This window comes from Oenanthe melanoleuca, chromosome Z (genome assembly GCF_029582105.1).
Source record: "Oenanthe melanoleuca isolate GR-GAL-2019-014 chromosome Z, OMel1.0, whole genome shotgun sequence".
In the NCBI taxonomy this organism is placed as follows: domain Eukaryota; kingdom Metazoa; phylum Chordata; class Aves; order Passeriformes; family Muscicapidae; genus Oenanthe; species Oenanthe melanoleuca.
This window is the reverse complement of record NC_079362.1, coordinates 29,941,900-29,960,857: the sequence shown is the minus strand read 5'-3', so window position 1 is coordinate 29,960,857 and position 18,958 is coordinate 29,941,900. Positions and strand designations below refer to the sequence as shown.

At 44.4% G+C, this 18,958-nt stretch overlaps 2 protein-coding genes across 5 annotated transcripts in view; one reads left to right on the top strand and one right to left on the bottom strand.

Annotated features, from left to right (window-relative positions):
- The window catches only part of TMOD1 (tropomodulin 1), a 24,911-nt gene extending 20,212 nt beyond the window's left edge, over nucleotides 1–4,699 (top strand). For all 3 annotated transcript variants that reach the window (XM_056513335.1, XM_056513336.1, XM_056513337.1), the window contains exons 7-10: nucleotides 350–457; nucleotides 1,863–2,006; nucleotides 2,425–2,569; nucleotides 4,384–4,699. In XM_056513335.1, coding sequence (XP_056369310.1) covers nucleotides 350–457; nucleotides 1,863–2,006; nucleotides 2,425–2,569; nucleotides 4,384–4,448 — 462 coding nt within the window. In that variant the 3' untranslated portion in view covers nucleotides 4,449–4,699. The remainder of the gene's footprint in view (nucleotides 1–349; nucleotides 458–1,862; nucleotides 2,007–2,424; nucleotides 2,570–4,383) is intronic.
- Nucleotides 2,880–18,958, bottom strand: TSTD2 (thiosulfate sulfurtransferase like domain containing 2). Of its 2 annotated transcripts, none has more exons than XM_056513334.1 (9): nucleotides 18,857–18,958; nucleotides 18,452–18,756; nucleotides 17,498–17,606; nucleotides 15,725–15,850; nucleotides 13,724–13,829; nucleotides 12,291–12,409; nucleotides 11,537–11,695; nucleotides 10,489–10,627; nucleotides 2,880–3,597 (listed from the first exon to the last, which is right to left on the bottom strand). In XM_056513334.1, exons 1-9 carry the CDS (start codon nucleotides 18,956–18,958, stop codon nucleotides 3,554–3,556), a joined length of 1,209 nt encoding a protein of 402 aa, XP_056369309.1. In that variant the 3' UTR covers nucleotides 2,880–3,553. The 2 variants fall into 2 exon arrangements, with proteins under 2 accessions (XP_056369309.1, XP_056369308.1); XM_056513333.1 differs by lacking the exon at nucleotides 2,880–3,597 and adding an exon at nucleotides 4,815–9,216.

Sequence of the window (18,958 nt, the reverse complement as noted above, 5' to 3'; positions counted from 1 at the left end):
AGCACAGGAGCAGTGCATTGTAGGCTCACAGATCCTGGTTACAAACATCCCACAATGCTCGTGTTCCTGGGTATCTGAGTTTCTGGGCAACTAAAGAGCAGAGATACGGCTTCAAATCAAGTGAGCTTTCTTTCAGCAGAGTACAAGATAGGATGAAGACATTGCCATGCTCCTTAGAATATGCTAGTTATATCAAGACAACTTGTAAAAACATTTTTCAACCCTTTCCTGAATTACTTCCGTGCATTTGGTGATCTGACCTTGACGAGAAGTTTAGCAACACATGTATTGCATATTCATTGGATACAGATGATGGCCTAACACATGCTTCCTGCGTTTCTTGTCACAGAATATTCCCATACCAACTCTAAAAGCTTTTGCGGAAGCGCTGAAAAACAACACGTACGTGAAGAAGTTCAGCATCGTCGGGACCCGGAGCAACGATCCCGTTGCTTTTGTGAGTACTGCGAGTTCATCGTCCCAGTGCTGTGACAGGAGCTGTTCTCGAGGGAGGTATTTTCAGCATTATTGACTGAGTGCTTCTGCACCTTGTATCGTGTTCGGCACATTCCACACCTCTGGCTGTTCGCTGCAGGTGCTTCAGTTTCAGGGGCACTAGTGGAAGCCAGCAACAGACAGGCTTTGGTTCCTTCACTTCATTTGTCATCTGTGGAGGTTTCAGGGTGCAGTCCTTTATTCTATGCAGTCTCATATTTGTCCTCTAGGACCTCCTGGAAAAGGAACGTGAGACAACTGATGTCCTGTCGGCATCTTCTAAAAGCAGTTTATCTCTCTCTCTGGCGATTTGTTTCTGTTGGTACAAAGGTGTGCACGCCTGCTCTCCCCTCACACACATCTGCTTCAGCCGTCTCTCATATTCTTTGTGCAGGTGTGCAGAAGAAGACTGCATCTCCTAATGTGTGGCCTCTGTAGGTGATAATAGGTCTTTCTGGCTGCTGTGAGTGATCTTAAATATCAGTGGGGATGCAGAGAGGAGCCAGTCGTTTTGCCTGGCCTTTGTGCTGCCTTCCAGGCTGCATCTTTGCATCCTTCTCCAGCACCATTGCTCTTAGTCACCCAGGTTACCCCTGCCTACCTCCACACACACACACACACACACACACACATGTGCACAACAGTTTCCTGCTAGAAAAAGAAACTTTCTGGAGGATGAGTACTGCTTTTAAATTACTTCAGGCACTCTGGACTGGGGAGAGAGTATATGCAGGCAGGACAGGTGCTGTGCCAGAGCTGGAGGGGTGCTGTGCTGAGTTAGGGGAGCTATGGGGCTAAATGCTGTGGGTGCTGGTCAGTCCTGCCATCACCTTCTGGTCCTTTTGTTTCATGACGTAGATGGATCCACCCTTGCAGTTTATTTGAAGTGACATGATCTGATCAGCTCTGGGGCATAACAAGTGTTCCAGCCACTTGTGGTCTTACCCACTAAGAGAAGCAAAAATGATTAATATGGTCGTGATGCTGCTTGGGAGGACACCTTGGATGTGGAGGTGGACACCGTGTTGCTTCTCTCTCTGCAAGGTTTAATGGGAAGCATCTCAACCCTGTGCAGTGCAGGCAGGGACTCATCAGAATGGAGACAGGCTAATGCAGGCCAGCATCCTTGTCATACCATGCTGGCTTTAGAAGAGGGACAGATAAACCTGTCACAGAGTAGCTGCAGGTGTGGACTATCACCTTTTGGGGTAGCCCCAAGAGCACTTCCATCTGGTAGCAGTGAAATTGTGCAGCATGTGGGATCCTCCGGGAGTACTCTGGAGGTGAGGGGAGCTGAAGTCCTGCTGCCCTTTGGTGCTCTGCCCCGCCTGTCTGACTGCCAGCCCTTCCTGCCCACCTGTCCACAGGCCCTGGCAGAAATGTTGAAGGTCAATAGCACACTGAAGAGCCTGAATGTGGAGTCAAACTTCATTTCTGGCTCTGGGATCCTGGCTATTGTTGAAGCACTCGAGGGCAACACGTCGCTTGTGGAGCTGCGCATTGACAACCAGGTAAAGCGTGTGTGGGGGACAGCTGTGGTCAGGTGAAGGTGTGGGGGAACCCAGTGTGCCCTGACACAGAGCCAGGGCCAAGTGCAGCTCCCCGAGGAACCCAGAGCTTGAAGCAGCTGATCTATGGGGAACTCGGAGAGACAGCTGACTGAGAGACCAAAATCCTGGTTTCTCCACATGTCCATTAGCTCTAATCTGACCAAGAAATAAAGTCTTTGGGCAAAAGGACTTGAGTTGGAGCCTCTCAGTTGTAGCCAGTGTACAGGAGCAGGCCAGGGGTTTGTTTTACCAGCTCCAAGTCTGAAATGGGCACAGGTCCAGAGAAAGGTCTGTAATCTCCACCCCTTCCCTCTAAGTGCTTGCTCTGAATCACCCTCTAGCCTGAACAGCTTGCTTTTCTGTTTTCTGTTTTCAAAAGAGTCAGCCCTTGGGCAACAAAGTAGAAATGGAAATCGCAAACATATTGGAAAAGAACACCTCCCTGCTGAAGTTTGGGTACCATTTCACCCAGCAAGGTCCCCGGCTTCGCGCCTCCAATGCCATGATGAATAACAATGACCTGGGTGAGTCAGGCTGGCCACAAGCTGGGAAGCACGGGAGGGTTCTGTGGGCAATTCCTGGTGGGATTAGGGCAGAACTGCTCATGTTAAAGATGTGTGTGAATTAGAATGTGCAGTAACAGTGGGTATTGTTGGGAAAGAGCAAGAGCTGCTGATGTGGTTCAGTAGAGCTTGTCATACAGCATGTGGCACATGGGCTATGAGCTGCTAGCATTTGTGATTCCTGCCAAATGCTTGTCTTCCTCCAGCTTCATTCCCACTTTAACAAGGAGATGAAAAGTAGCAAAGTTGAACTTTGACAGCAGTTAAGATTTGGCCCATCCCCTTCAGCAAAACAAACTGGAGCTGTTTCCAGGGATATGTGGAAAGCCACATGGCTTTGAGTTATCTGTATGCCCTCAGTGAAGTGATCAGAAGGCTTGTGAAGCAAAATGTGGGCAAGTCTGCAAACTGCTATTTCAGCCAAAGCACATAGCAGAGCCTTACACTGCTTGGCTACAAGCTGCTATAGAGCACTGGAAACCAGGCCAGCAGAGCAGCACTGAATGCAGCTAACACACCCACCAGGCTGCACTCAGCAGCTGTCCAATCCAGACAGATGATACATTTCTTGTGCTTTAAAAACAAATGAAAAAATTCTATCTTCCTTCAGCTGGTCCTGCATTCCTAGGAAGCGCAGCCAAACACAGGGGTATGTGCCAGTTCTTCAAGGATCACACAAAAATACTCCATACCTGGTCACTTGAGCACTTGGAAAAGGCTTGCTATTTTCTGTCCTTTGGAACAGAGCATAATTTTTAATGACTCTGCAGCACCTGGAGTTCAAAGTAATCAGCTCGAAGATTTAAAATCTAGTACTTTTATTGTTACTGCTGTTGAAAGGATGAATTCACAACTTGCCTTCCATGTAAGAGTTGTGTATTTTTCCTCTTTGACCACTAAGATCTGCGTTTCTTGTCTGATTTGGTTCTTGTTTGCAGCTCGTATTCATTGGTCTGATGGTCTCTGGCAATAGCATCTCAGCTCTACACCTGGACAATGTATAAGTAAAGAAAAACTTTATTTTCCTCCCTGTCAGCAATAGCTCTCTGCTTGTGCTCCACTCCAGTGCTCTTGCCTATCAACTGATGCTACCAGAATATGGTTTTGGTCCCATAGCTTCTGTTCCGTAAGATGCTCTGTGTGAACCAACTGTGAAGGCTTTTATTTATGTTCATCCTCATGAGCTAACTTCTGCATCTTCTTTATACCTTTTTGTTTTGGCTTTTTTTCCCACACCTTTCTTGGAAAGTCACGAGTGTAGGTGTCAAAAGGTGTAAATCAACTTTTAAGACTAGGTATGAGACTGTTTTGGCTATGTTAACCATCATCAGACAACTACAGCCCAGTGTCTTAGGACAAGAAGAGATTTTTGTATTTTTTTTTTTTTTAATTTGAACCTAATTTTGAATTTTAAAAACTAGCAAAGGAAAAACTGTGACATCTGTTTCCTGCTGTCTCTCCATCAGTCAGATGATGGACTGGCCGAAGTCCAATTACAAAGACAAACTGTGAAATATAATTAACTGCAGAATAAGGGAGGTAAGGCTGAAAGCAGCTTTTGGCCTTCAAAATGCATAGAGAAAAACCTGATCTTCCTTGATTTTATTGTGTAAGGTTATGCCTGCTGCTTAAGGCAGGAATTCAGAAGCTGATGCTATCCTGTTTCTTTCCTGGCAGAAAATACATCTCTCAGCTCCTCTCTACAGCTGTTAAATCAAGCCTGCCATCCAAATTATCCTGTTGCCATGACTGACTCCTCTTTCTCTTTCTTTCAGTGAGGAAGAGAAGACTTGCAGAGGTGAATGGGCCTATTTTTCCCAAGTGCCGAACTGGAGTGTAGTTCCTGGCTGGTCATTCCCAGTGATCTGTGCTACACTGTGGAAATCTAAAGGCAATAAGTGCCTCGACAGAGTATTTGTGGTGCCTCTGTTCTGTTTTATGCACTAACAGTTGAAATTAAATAGTGGCTGTAGTTTTTATGAAGATTTTATCCAGTAGGACTGTTGATGTTTTCTGTAGAGTTGGAAACTATTCAAGCCAACGTGTCAATTTTATGCAACTTCAGTTTAGAGTACAATCCAGTGTTAATGGGGATTAATTTTTCTATACTTTCTGCACGGTGTTTCATAAAGTTAGGATGTGGTATGCATGAGTGAAAGATACAATTGTTTCACACAAATTATAGAAGTATTAAAAAAATACTTTATTTTTATTTTTTTTCAAAGTTGATCTCAAGTAACTACAGAGGAGTAAACTAGCTTAACAAGCACTTCTAACATCTGGAAACATGGCTAATTTCAAGAATTGTAAGTTAACAATTTTTTACCAACATTTGCTGAATCATTAACTGAAGATGCCATTTCAAATGCATCCCAGTGTTTCTTACAAAAAAACCTGATCTCCACCCCCTGATTAAATGGAACTTAAGGCCACCAAATATTAAAGAGAGTCTCAAAAATTGAGTGGTTTAGATGGGTGAATATCCTTTAATCCTATGCACATGTGAAGAAAAGAGTCATTCTAAGAGGTGTGATGCAAACCCTAACTCCCAGAGATGGCCAAACTAATCAGCAAATGAGAACCTTCTCTTCTACTCCCCACTCCTTTCCGTTTCCTAATGTTAAAAGTGTGTGTCCAGATATTCACTGGAGACAGGTGGAATTCTTTTCCTTTGCTGTTTTGTCTAGATGACCATGTCCATTAATGAAATTTTGTTCCACTAGGAATGATTTCTTTTACTGCTGTCCCTTATGTCCACATAAATGCAAGAATAAGTGTTTGCCCTAAAAGAGCTGTGAGGTGAAATACCCCAAATCTAAACTTACACTACGTATGATCTCACAGCTTTTTGTCAGTGTACACTCATCATCCAGCCTGGGAGGAATTCCCCACAGGCTTGTGCATCTCCCAGAACTGCAATGGACTGGACCCAGCAGATCCAAAACTCCCACTGTTAATGTGGGTGGGATCCTGCTCAGTAAGAAGTCTCCATGGAAGAATCACTGCTGTACTGAAACCTTAATGAGACATCCTAGAAAATGTTCTCTTTTGCTAAAAATCTGCTTTTAAATGTCTGTTGGAGTGAAGTTTTCCAGCCTTTTACAAACTTTGTGGCAAAAGTCCCAGAGATTTCTTCAGAGCTTGTGCACAAACACCACTGATTTAGCTCTGACCAGCAAAGCAGAGAAACACTATTCAGCAATGTGGGAAACGCACTTGTGCTCTTCAAATTTTAATAAATGTGCCCGCGGTGTCATATAAAATGTTTCACTATAGCTTGTTTCCTCCACTGTGCAAAAAATCAGAATATGAATGTGGAAGAAAAATACTTGAAAATATACTAAAATGAAAAAAACTGGCAGACTTCTTGTCTTCTGTGTGCACTGTGAAGACACTGAAATGACCAACTACATAATCAAATCAGAGCCACACACTTTCAGCAGAGCCATCCACTCGGATTTGCATGACACAGGCTCAGCTCTTCCCTTGGTTTCAGAATGCAAATGAATCTTATCCTGAAAAATTCTGGTGGTACTAAGAAGCACAGCCATGCAAGGAGATGCATCTCCAGACAAGGGAGACCATGGATACTACTCCAGCCCTTAACAACAACAAAAAAAAAAGTTAAGAACTTTGTCGTGTGTTTCACCATAGCAGGAACCATATTAACTTTGCAGCCCAAAGGTATCCTAAGCTGTCAGGATCATTCCAGGTTCCCTGGCTGATCCTCACAGAGCTGTTTTTCTGCAGGACACAGTGCTGAGGCATCAGGTCGTATAGTGAGAGCTGTGCAGCAATGGAGCTACAAAATGGTGATACTTGGGAGCAAATGTATTCCTGTTGGGCCCAGCAGCTCTCTGGGAAAAGGGAGGAAAAGCCATCTGCTGACTGCAGCATCTGGCAGTTACAGCCCATCCTGCCGAAAACTCTTCCTTCTCCTGGAGCCCATGTGCCTTCTCTCAGGCATTACCACTGAGATGCCTGGATGCCAACACATAGCTTTTCACATGACAAGTTCCTTATTTAATCTGTATTAATCTGATCAAACTAAACCAGAAAACAGGACAGAGAGTCCCTTACGGGCTAACCTGCAAGAAGCAGACTAACACCGTCTCTTATCCCCTTCTTTGATCTCTGCAGCAGAGAGAACATGGCTTTATGGGATTCCATCTGTACATAACAAATCCTTCTCCTCCCTTGCCTTAGTGCAGCAAGGACCAGAAGAGGCCTCATGGCTCCCTTCTGCCTTTGAGGTAGAATCTCTGCTGTGAGGAGCTCTCAGGAGAACTGTATCTTGTAGCCAGGTCTGGCATGTGGCAGACTAGGTTTCAGTGTTTATCTCTACAGAATCAAGCAGCTCCAACATAACATGTTAAGTGTATTTGTGCAGGACTTAAAAAACTATAATGGAAGCACTAAAGGTTATTTTATCATAGATGTTTCAGAAATTTACATATAAAATATAGCTGTTGCCATCCTGTACTGATAAGTGATACAGAAACAGCATTACAAATTGATTACAGTGTTCCAGACCTGCTGATAGAGTGAATTACAAAATTGTGTTCTTTTTAGCCTAACACAGGAAGATCATGGGGCACTCCCCATCAGTGCTTTAGACCAGACCCACAGCAGAGCCTGCATGTTTCTCCACAAATACTCCAGTCCTCAAAACTATGAGGTTAACCAGCCAGCAGGGACTGGGAAGCCAGGGAGACATTGGCACTGCTCAGACTTCTGCTGAAGGTCTCTACTGATGGGAATTTTCTAATTTCTTCTCAAGGATGGGTCGCTCAGAGATTTACTATTAAATACTATCCTAGAAAGATACCTAAACTCCAGGGTTTTCCATCACTAATGGAATTGTTATGAGGACAGTTGGTGAACTGTTGATTTCATGATAGCAATACTGGAAGCAAGAAGAAATGTCTGTCATGGCTTTAATGGAACCAATGTCCATGTATTTAAGTTGCTAGTCAAGCCAACAATGAGACCTTGCTGAATTAATAGCACCATGGAGAGAAAGGTACAATCTAAATGAAAATAACACAGTCCTGTCATTAAGCAACAGCAGAAATCTAAGAATCTATTTTCTTGCTTTTAAAAGCATTTGCCAGTAAAAAACTCCAAACCTAGTGACTTTGATGTCCTAAAGATTTACTGTTTAGTTCCCAGGAGGACAGTAAATTTCAGACATTTTTCAGTCAAGACACATCTTCCACACTATTAATAAATCCTTTCTGTAGCATCCTGCAGCATCAGGCACACAATACAGCACGTGGGGCAGTATTTTAATCTCATCTGCTGTAGGTCCCTTCAAAGACAATTTCTCCACTAAAAAGTGCTGGAAATTGCATAAACATCTTGAAGCTTTTAAAAAACTCAACTCATGCTTAAAAAGCACAAATGCTCCCCAGAACCTGAATTATTTAACTTGGATAAAAAATCTTGCATTCTCCTCATAGCTGTTGCTGACATTTATGCACACATGCATCACTTACAGTGCCATGATACTGGTATTTTGACAATCTCTGTGCTCCCCTTTGTGTGCTTGTTCCAACATGCTTCAAGCTGTCAGGTTTTTTTAGTGCAAGCAGAGCTGAGCCCTGCATATTTCATACACTGACAAGCTGAGGAGAAAAAACAGTTCCCAGGGAGACTGAGCACTGGAAAGAAGATTGGGTTTGCTGTTCATCCTGCAGGTCACACAAGTATGGCTGGGCAAACAGTATCTCTGGGCCAGCTCCAGCTCCTCTTGCTGCTTTCAGCCAGTTTTACAGGAAAGTTAAGCCAGTTATTTCAGGTAACTTCACCTTGCTTCTCACTGATATAAAGCAAGAGATGCAGGTTAATGGTGTGCATATGGAATATATCTTCAGGATCTAATCTGGTTACATACCCACATCAAATTGATAAATCTGCTGTTTGCATACCTCACTACAAGCTATTGAAGCAGATGCATGATCCTTGGAGAGGTCAGACAGGTTATCTCCATGCAGGAAGAGAAAAAATGGAATTGTTCTTTAATTCCTTCAGTTTCTTTTGAATTGTGAGCAGCTCTGTCACATTGCAGATACTTTGCTGCAAAATCCCCATGGTAAAGGCCACACTACAAGACTGTACCCAGAGAGAGGAATCCTGTAGTGCTGGTGATGGATTGGGCACTCTGGTAATTTACAGGCAAGTAATGGATGGTTTTTAGGGCATATACTATGTTTAAAGGCAGCATATGAACAAGACTTTCCAAGCCAACATATTTTCATAATTTCCAAACCTAACTGATTAACAGATAGAGAACTGGTTACAGAAGCCCTTCACATGAGCACATGCCAGATTAACCAATGAAACAGCTTAATCCTTTCCTGTGTCCAGCATTCTTGGTGAGAGACGTTCAATTGGTACCCTTGGCCGCCTCCTTGTGCATTCACATTCCTCCTTAAGTGTCTGTCCTGAAGCCCTTGAGGTCACCTTGAGCACCTTCTCTTGACAAACAGGACAGCAAGCTGTAAGACCTTTCTTGCAACAACTTGGACAAGTCAGGACAAGCTGCCGGCAGTGCTGACTGGAACAAAGTTTATACTGGTCCCACAGCACCCCACAGTATCTGCATGCTGGAGGGAGGAGGAAAAGAAGAAGTTAACACCCATACTGCTCTGGCTGTTCCCTTGCAGAGGGCTTGCCAAGGCACCAGAGGGCTGCCAGCTCTCATTTAAGTGGCTATTGTCTTGCAGGTTTTTAATTTCTGTTTAGCTTGATCTTCTAGAATCTAATTAATTTGAAAATATTTTTTTGGACATACTTGAGACAGTTTTCTCTCTGGAAAAGGGGAGACTGCTCACTAGTGCTTTCTCTAGCTCTGAATAGACAGATATTGAGATTCCTATTGCCAAGAGAAGAAGAAAGACATGCAGGTGGCAACTAAATCAGTACGCTGGAATGTCACCTGCTGAATAAGGGGATGCCATGGAACTTCCTTCCATCTACAAACATGGCTTGTGCAGACAGAGTGCCATTTGCAGTCCTGGTAGAGTCCTTTCAGAACATCACAGGTTTAACTTTTTAACTGAAGGCTACAGCCCAGTTTTAGTTGTACCAAGAAGGTGCATATCCAGAGTGTGTTCTGTTTCCATGCCTTCAAGATGTATAGAGTAATTGCAGAGGAGGAATGGGAGGTTATGCTTGAAAAGTTACCAACTCAGAGGAAAAACAGCACTGCTTCTGAAAAAAAAGGGCTAGAGCCAAATTCCAGCTACTTGTTGTATCTGGCAACTGACAGCAAAATAAGAGATTACTTAATTTGCAGTAATTGAAGAGCAATCCCAGCCAGAAGATCAGGCAATGTTCTTAACAACTTCAACTAGAGGCTACTGAAATTCCATTGGATATAGAATTTCTCAAGCATGAAAATAACAAAGTGCTGTAGAGCATAGTGCCACTACTCTCCCAATACCTGGAAGTCTTGGTTGATATTCTGTGAGAGTGCTGGAGCAGAGGACTGCTGGCAGCAGGAGAACCATTTAAGACTTTGGTAAGTTGGCCAACCACAGTCTGATCAGCACTGTGGGCAACAAGCAGGTAACAACTGCTGTGGTGCTGGACATATATGTCTCCATAGGTGCAGATGGCTCATAAGAGAGCTGTTCTGCAGGGCATAATGCTCCAGTTTTAATGAACTCTTGTTAGGGACCCCCTTTCCTCTCATTTCTGTGTTACATGTTGAAGCCATAGTATTGATAGTCATCACGAGAAGTGACAGCACTATGAGATCAAACCAAGTATGAAGAAGAACTACACAGGCCAGTTTGGCTGTCCCTATCCTGCACATCTCTGGAAATGATTGCAATAGCTTCCCAGCCTTCTGCACTTACATTATCTAGTCCTACCTGAGATGATATCTTCATTGGAACAAATGGCGTAACGATCATCAAATACAAACAGCTTCCCCCTGTAGAATCCATCTGGAAACTCTTCTAGGTACTTGTGAATTCCACCTTTTAGCTGGTAAACCTCTCTGCACACTGCCTGTTTAAAGCATATTAGCAGAAAAGCTGAAGGAGACCACAGCAGTGGTGGTGTGCCAGAGTTCCCAAAGCAAATGCTGCAAATGCCAGGGGTCAGTGAAAAGCAGCAGCCTCTCAGTGACCATCAGATGGCACCATGCGCAGCCACAGCTCTAGGCAGTGCCACCAGGGAATACTGGGCAGCTCCACAATGCTGGCTTGCTGGCACGAACCCAACTCTTCATTTAATGTTACACTCAAAAGAAGCTGGTAACCTCCTCACCTGAGGAAGGTTTGCTGCATCACAGACCAACTGCTTTTGAACCTCCATGAACTTGTTATTCAGTTTTTATTTAGTTAACAGTTAGTAGAAGCAGAATTTTGCAGTAGAAAAGAGAACCCCAAGGTTTAAATCTCTGGAGAACCTTTGTTTTCTGTTCCCTTGATCCTTGAGGGAAGGATCCAGGAGAAGAGTGGGACGGAAATTTTAGAACACAACTAGAACAATGCACTGTGCTGGATTTACTTCTGCAACACTGAGAAAAACACTGACTGGATAATTTTCACTACTCTGAGATACTCAAGCTGTGCAGTAATGACCACAGAGCATAACCTACACAGTCTGTGGAAACACTGCAGAGTATTTTCAAGCCCTCCTAAAACAGTCCTACAAATAAATCTTCTGAGAAAATGGGTAATGTAATTATTTTCACTGCTGTGACACTAGTCCACATAGGTCATACTAAGCCACACTGAACTATCCAGGTCCTTGACAGACAGCATGAGACAAGTACATGTCTGAGGCATTTATCTCCCCTCCTGCACACTCTGCAGTTTGTGCACAGTAGGAATTCAACAGCAAGAAAAAAGACAGGTGCCCTTAAAGCAGCCTCAAATCCCCAACACTTATGCCCCTAGAATGACATCTTACCTTGCTCCTGAGGTAAGCAGAGCCTCTTTCACAACGAATCCCTCCTGTGCAGTACATCAGGACACGCTTGTCTTTAAAAAGCTCTAGGTTTTCATCTACATAGCTTGGAAAATAGCTGAACTTCCTGATATCTGGAGCCAGACAGCCCTGGAAATGTCCCTGCAATTAAAACAGATGGCCACGCAACTGGCTACAAGCACTGTTACTGCCAAGGTCTGTGCCTCAAAGATGGCACAGACTTTGGGCTGGAACATTCAGCTTACTGCAGCTGTTTTAGGCAGCTCCTCAGCTGCATTTATGCATCAAAGGGTATGTTAAAATCTGAAGGAGGATTCTGGACACAGCAAGCAAAGAGACAACTAAGCAGAATTGTCAGAAAGGGGACAAACCACAACAGTGTATGACGGGTGGTAGATGTGACAGCAGGATGCCCCTTCCTTTTTGACAGATGGGACAAGACAAAAAATGCTGAAAAACATCTCTACAAATTATTTCAAACATTCATGCTCATGTTGTATTGACCACTTTGTTTTCTTCCTGCCCCATACTGTATAAGCACTTGGCCAGGCAGGCTCCATCCTGAGTTGCTGGGCAGGCCCTTTACTGCTTGTGTCTAATATTCATTACAAACTGCACTCTATACACATTACAGTCAACCTGGAGTATGTAATCTCTTCTAACAGTTAGGTTACACCCTCACAATCATAAATACGTCACCCCAGCACCTGTAAAAAAGCAGGCAAGCAGCACTTACTATTTTACTTTCATAGAAGTTTCTACAGTCCAGCAAGATGGTATCGCTTTGTCCTTGAGTGGCCTGAGACAAATATTGTTCTACTTCTCTATGAAATTCCTGAGGGGATAAATGGATTCCTTTAAGAAAACAAAACAAAACAAAAAAACAAAACAAAACAAAAAACAAAAAAAAAACCAAAAAAAAAAAAAAAAGAAGAGGGAGGGGGGAAGAGAAGTGAGAAGCAGAACTACAAAATAATGTCACGAATGAGATCACTGATCCAGATTCTCCTTCCACTTCCAAATAAAAATATTTTGATTTTCACAGACTTTTCATCTCAACTCAATCAACCAAGTTTATCCATGTTTGGCTGACTACTGGCAAATGAAAGAAAACACAACACTCTTCCATACGATGGAAGAAGCAGCAGACAGGTACTTATCTCTACGATCTTTTGTTGCATCCCCCTGACTACTCTTACAGCTGTAGAAGAGGGAGTGACGTTCCACTTCTCTCTGCTCATCTCTCATTACATTTGGAGGTACAGAAATACAATTTTTTAAAATAAACTTTTTGATAATAATGGAAAATTTCCATAAACATGTATCACTTTCAGTACAACTTCAACTTACATAAAGTTTCTCAACTTTCAGGGCTCAGGATTTAATCTACTGAAAAACGAAGATCTCCACCAGCAAAATCCTTTACCTTATTAAAAAATATCTCTAAAAGGAACCTGTCAGAGTAATAGGAACTGTCTTCATAAAATGCTGCAAAAGAGGAGGCAAAAGGGCAAAAAAGGAAGGACATAGCCAAACATACATCCCACAAACTACAAAAAAATGGGAATAAAACATAATTTTCTTCCAAATCCACAAAAATCACTGTAGAAGTTTGGCACCAACAAAATCTCTTGGTGGAAAAAAAATCCCAAAGCTGCTCTGGTAATTGCTATTTGCTGTGCTCCTGCTTACCACCTATATAAGCATCCTTACAGCAAATCCAGTCAGGAACACCTTATCAGCCATAATCCACACTAAGTAGCTACAGTTAGCACAAAACAAATGCAGTCAGATGGAGTTCATGCAGAACTAGAATCTGCTTAGTGCAAAAGACAGGAGCATGGCTGCTGGCTCCAGAACAAGTGAAGCCAAGTCAGCAGTCCCTACCTCACAACAAGGTAACTGCTTCATGTCATTTGAACTCTCACAGAAAACCTGAAATTAATTCAGAAGTTTTCTGAGGCAGCTATACACTTGGCTAGCCAAAATCTGGGCCAGCAAATTCTCTGCACCAGTAGCTTTTGACTACCAGTAGGGTATCAATTTCTGTATCTATTTCTTTTGTGTCCTGGCCATTGTGCTAAAGGAAGTATTTTTGATGAAGGTATTTTACTCTTCACTCGCCTCTCACTTGGGTGAGAGGCTTTATTTTTCATTACTTAAACTTACCAGTTTCTTTATAAGACACTATCTTTGGATCAATGCCCATAGGTACAATTTCTTTGAATACTCCAACTCTGAGGTCTGGGAAACAGTGAGCTCCTCCTGCACTGCTCTAGGAAATCAAATACAAAAACATTTCACCAAAATTTGCCTGCTGTCAAAATTAAAATTACCCACGCGCTTAAATTCTACAGCTTATTAGAATATGAAAATATCTTTGTAGCTGAGGGAAAGGAATATCTTTCCTGCTTAAATCCATACTCTAAATTCTGAAGTTTAGGCAGTGGACCCCTAACACCACCTGGAAGACAGGTGTCTTAGACCCAATGACTACTCAGCAGGTGAGACAGACAGCATTTGGTTGGAGGTGGAGGGTTGTACACCAATCTTAGTCAAAAACATGTTACTAACACTTATTGTGAGAAAGCTGAAGCCCGTACAAAAGCATGCTGATCCTGGCAGGAATAATATTAAGTAATGTCCTCCAATAATGGATCATGTTGCCACATCCAGGCCCTGCAGTTCCCTTCATCCCTCTGGCACTGGAGACAAGCACAGCTGTGCCTCCAGTCGTGACGTGTCTGATGAAAACTGCAGTGTTCATGCGTGTGAAGGAGATGCATGGGAGGTCAGCCAGGAGAAAGATTTGTTAATAGTGGAGGCTGGCACCTCCTCCTCCCTCCTAAATCAAGCATGAGGTTTCCCCTTCAGAAGTCCTGGTAACCCATTTTTGGTAGGCACCCCCACTGCAGGCTACAGGCAGTGAGAATTTCTGCAGGGCTGAGCCTCAAGCACAGCTTAGGCACCATCAAGTATATAAACATGCAAAGAAAAGTGCAGTGCTGAGCAGCACTGTTCAATCTATTATGGAAATCAGTCTGCAGGAATTGTAGTGGCCACATACCACAGGGCTATGTTCATAGCCCCAAGCATGGTTCTCACTCCTCTATCCCATGTCTTCATGGCACAGCAACCTGAAAGCCTCACTCACTTAGGAATACATTCAGGAGGAACTGTGAGACAGCAAACACCATAGTCCACTAATGAAGGAACACTACTGCCCAGAGAGATCATGCAAGGTTGAAGGTTTTGTCAAGGTCAGGGTAAAATTCCATCTCCATTCTGTTTTTGCATATACATATGACTGTAACTAAGTCCTCTTGGAATTCAGCCAAGCACAACAGACACTTATAAAGCTAAGACTGAATCATCACTGCAGCTCAGCATGGAATTTGAGTTACGCAAGTTTCACTAACTCCTTTGATCTAGGTGCCTATAAAAAAATAATAGCGCTCCCTGCAAATAAAACTGTGTGGAGAGGAGATGCTGATTAAGCAGCAGCTCTCCTTCCTTGCAGAAAAACCAGAACCTACAGGGGTTGGCAGCCAAAGCCCACCAGAATGCAATACAGCACACTAGCCACTGCTGCCCTCACCATGTGAGGATAGCAGTCAGTACGCATGCTCCAGCCAGGCACTACATGGAGTAGAAGGAAAACTCTTGATATCCCTGTGTGTCTTCTCTGGAAGATACCCAACCCATGGAACTGACATTGCACCTATATGGACACCAAAGCCTGCATGAACTTAAACCAGTAGTACTGCTTCCAGGCAAGGGTCTCAAATCAGCGTGAAGAGGACAGGACGCAAACACCTTCCTGGGCTAAGTGTATTTCGTGATGCCCGCTCAGTCTGGAGTAAATGCTTGCTTCAGAATGGTGGGGCTTAAACACACTCCCTCACTCACCTGCACTGTGGGGCTCTGCGGCTGCACCCATAGCTGCCAAAGCCTGTAGCAGCTGCTGTCACTGCCCATGGAAACTCTTAATTCTGGTAAAAACCAGCAAAGATATGGTTTTGGTATGATTAAAATCCACCAACTTAGATAAAAGGTGGGGGAGCAGAACTGCTATGGCAGAAGTAATACTGTCAAGAAGAAATGTATTTATTTCTGGAATATTAAATTACCCACATTGACAATGTCCACGTAAAAATTATTTTTTCATACCTTGAAATCCTCTTGACACAAAATGTTTTTGAACAGAGGCTGGGAAAGCATAACTTTAATGTAGAGACTGGTAGCTACTTTGCTTCCACCAACTGTCCCATTAATCCCCTCTGAAGCAACACGTACCTAGAAGGCAAGAGGAGAAGCTGGGGCTGAGCCTTAGTTACAGCAGAACAAATCACAGTGAAATCAGCGAAATATAACTGGGTGACAAACAGCAGGCACACAAACAGGAATATGTTCAGAAAACAGACTACTGAACAAGGAAAGAAAATATGGCTAGACTGAAGTTGAACGTAAAAACAATAAACAGAAAAAAACCCCCCGACAATCCAGTTATCACTTCTGAGCGCCATTTTAAAAGAATCACACCAGGACAGTCAGAAGAGTCCATTCAATAAACAGAGAAAATACTGCCTGCAAATACTGCAGTCAGCATTAGAATTCCCTCTGGAAGTTGCCTCAGAAAGAACAATAGGCTTGTGCCCCATGATTCACACAGCTAAAAAAGAAAATGTGAATATGCATAGCATCGTATCTAATATTAAATTTCGGGATGAGTCATTTTATCTCCAGAGCTGACAAATGAACAAAAGCTCTGAAGTGGGGGTGGGGGGAAAGGGGAAAGATTGAATATAAGAAGCAAGGAAAAAACCAACTGATTGGGAAGGTAAATGCTGTACCTGTCTTGGAGATGTAAAAAAAAGAAAGAAAAGAAACTCGAGCAAAACACCAACTACCAGGCAAGACAGCTGAGCAGAAAAGGAACTGAATCTATGATGACACTTCATCCCCAGACCTGTCTTGAGGTACCCTGGCAGAGAACAAGAAGCTACTTAGGGAGACAAGTCACAGGTGATAGGAGCCTCCTGCTCCACATTTCTTGGGACTGATTACAAAATGAACTCCTCTGTACTCTCACTGCCAGTGGGCTACCATATGCTCTCCCCACAGACAGCCTAGGAATATCAGCTTTGTGAGGCTAAAATTCACTTTCTCCCACAGCCTCCAGAGGCCAGCAACTCACGTTCTTGGTCTAGCTTGCCAGCAATGAAGAGAACAGACTGTGCTATGTTACGGTTGTTGGCTGCTCTCACCAAATTCCCAGCAGTGTGGTTTACAGCATGGTGTAGCCACTCTGACTGGGAGCCCACTGTGCACTGGGGAGGGAGGACACAGGTGCCCAGTTAGTGGAGCAGGCCCAGATCCATGTTATCCCTCCAGCCTGGCCTGGAGGCTGTGTTGTGCTGCACGCGCCCTTTAGCCACAGGATTCAGCCTGCTAATGCTAACCTGCATGCAGCTCTCTGCTGACACCAGGGATTAAGCCACCTTCATCTCCTTGCTTTTATCTAAAAGCACATCATGAATTTCTTATGTGAATATTCTTTCTGACTGATGGCTGGAGTGATAAAAAGACTAATTTTCCTGTTTCCATGTGTAACAGAGATGGGAATGGGGTAACCTGTGCAAGGCAAGGGTCTGCACAGTGTGCTGTGTGTGAGGCTCACTCACTGTCACACAACCCAGGGCTCCCTGCACCAAAAGGGACATAAGACTATCTGTTTGGGCTTTTTTTTCTTGATTATGATAGCTCTTAAATAGAATTCTATAAGATATCTTACCGAGTCTGAGTGCCTCTCTTAATGGGATCATAACAGACTAGCACTTTCCAGTGCAAAACACATATGGTTCTCAACATGCCCCATCATTCTGCACTAAATAAAGATGTGGTTTTTTTCCTTAAGAATAAAACCATTGTTTCAAACCTTACCTTGCCAGTGAGATGTAGATGCTGACACAAAGCCTTTTGCCAAGCACAAAGTTTCTCTGGATCCCTCACCTCACAGTAACAGTAATAGAGAAGTACTTCTCCCACCTGGCTGCCCACAGCATGGCAAAGGTAAGCAAATAGAAAAAGAATGTTAAGAAAGAACAAAATTATACTAAGAGCAGTAACCATTCAAAAAGCAGACAGTTTTCTTCTGGTGGATGTGCAGAGAAAAACACCTCTCAAACAAACTTTGTGGGGATCAGCACTGCTGGGTTTATTTCAAACAGAAGGAATGTTAACTAAAAAAAGCTCCCACATTTCTAATTCTTGGGACTGGTTACAAAATGAACTGTGTACTCTCACTGCCAGTGGCCTACCATACGCTCTCCCCACACACAGAACACAAGAATTACTGACCTTCGTGCACAGAAGGATGCCATTAAATGCTCACTTTGCCAGAATGGCACTTGAAAACTCAAGCGCTTGAGCTATCTAAATTCAAAAAGCCAAAATTTTTTTTGTCAGATTGCGTGTTCCCACACTCTGTGCGGCACAAGCCAAACTCTGTTGTAGCCAGAAACTTTCTTGTGAACCTTCTTCGTAGCTATATGAGCCCTTCAGGAACCCAACGGAGCAGCAGAAAGGAACCCTTATAGAGCATATCCTGCTCTCTCGTGGTCCCTCCTTATAGATCCAAGCTGTCAAGCAACACCCATACGGGCCTGCTTTAAAAACACAGGATAATATAGCTCGGATAGCTCTATCCACCATTCAAAACTGCAGTGGATCAAACTCTTTATACAAACAATACCCAAAGAACACGAAGATCTAGAAGAATATTGGGGAAGGCTCTTCCTGCACGTCGCTTGACTGAATTTCATAGAAAGTACTACTGGCAGATGATCACGTAAAGCCGAATACCCCACTCCCGGACCTTCGGAGCGCCTTCCTTACCTCGTCAGATCCTCCTGGCTGACGTGGCTGGTGTCCGGGAGCGCCCAGGAGATCTCCGGGCTGCCGCAGGAGTGCCCGCCGGGCCGGGCCGCGCCGCCCTCGGGGCTCCCTGCGGCCGGGCCCGGCCCCGCGCCGAGCCCCGCCTGCCGCCCCACGTCCCCGGAGTGGTGCAGGGCCACGTGCCGGTGGATGCCGGGCAGCTCCTCGAACGCCTGCCGGCAGCACCGCCACCGCACGCCCTCTCCGCCGCCGGGACACCGCGCCGCGGCCGGCACCTCCTTGGCTTTGACGAACAGGGAGAAGGCCTGGAAGGCACCAAAGGCGTCCGCGTTACCGAGGTTACAGCGCGGCCGGCCCGGGCCCGAAGCGGCCCCGCGCCCGGCCCCGGCCCCGATCCCGACCCACCTTCCTGCGGGCGGCCGCGCGCTGCTTCCTGCCCGCCGCGGCCCCCTCAGCGCTGCCCCGCGGCGCGCCCGGCCCGCCCGGCGCCGGCTCGCCCGGCACCAT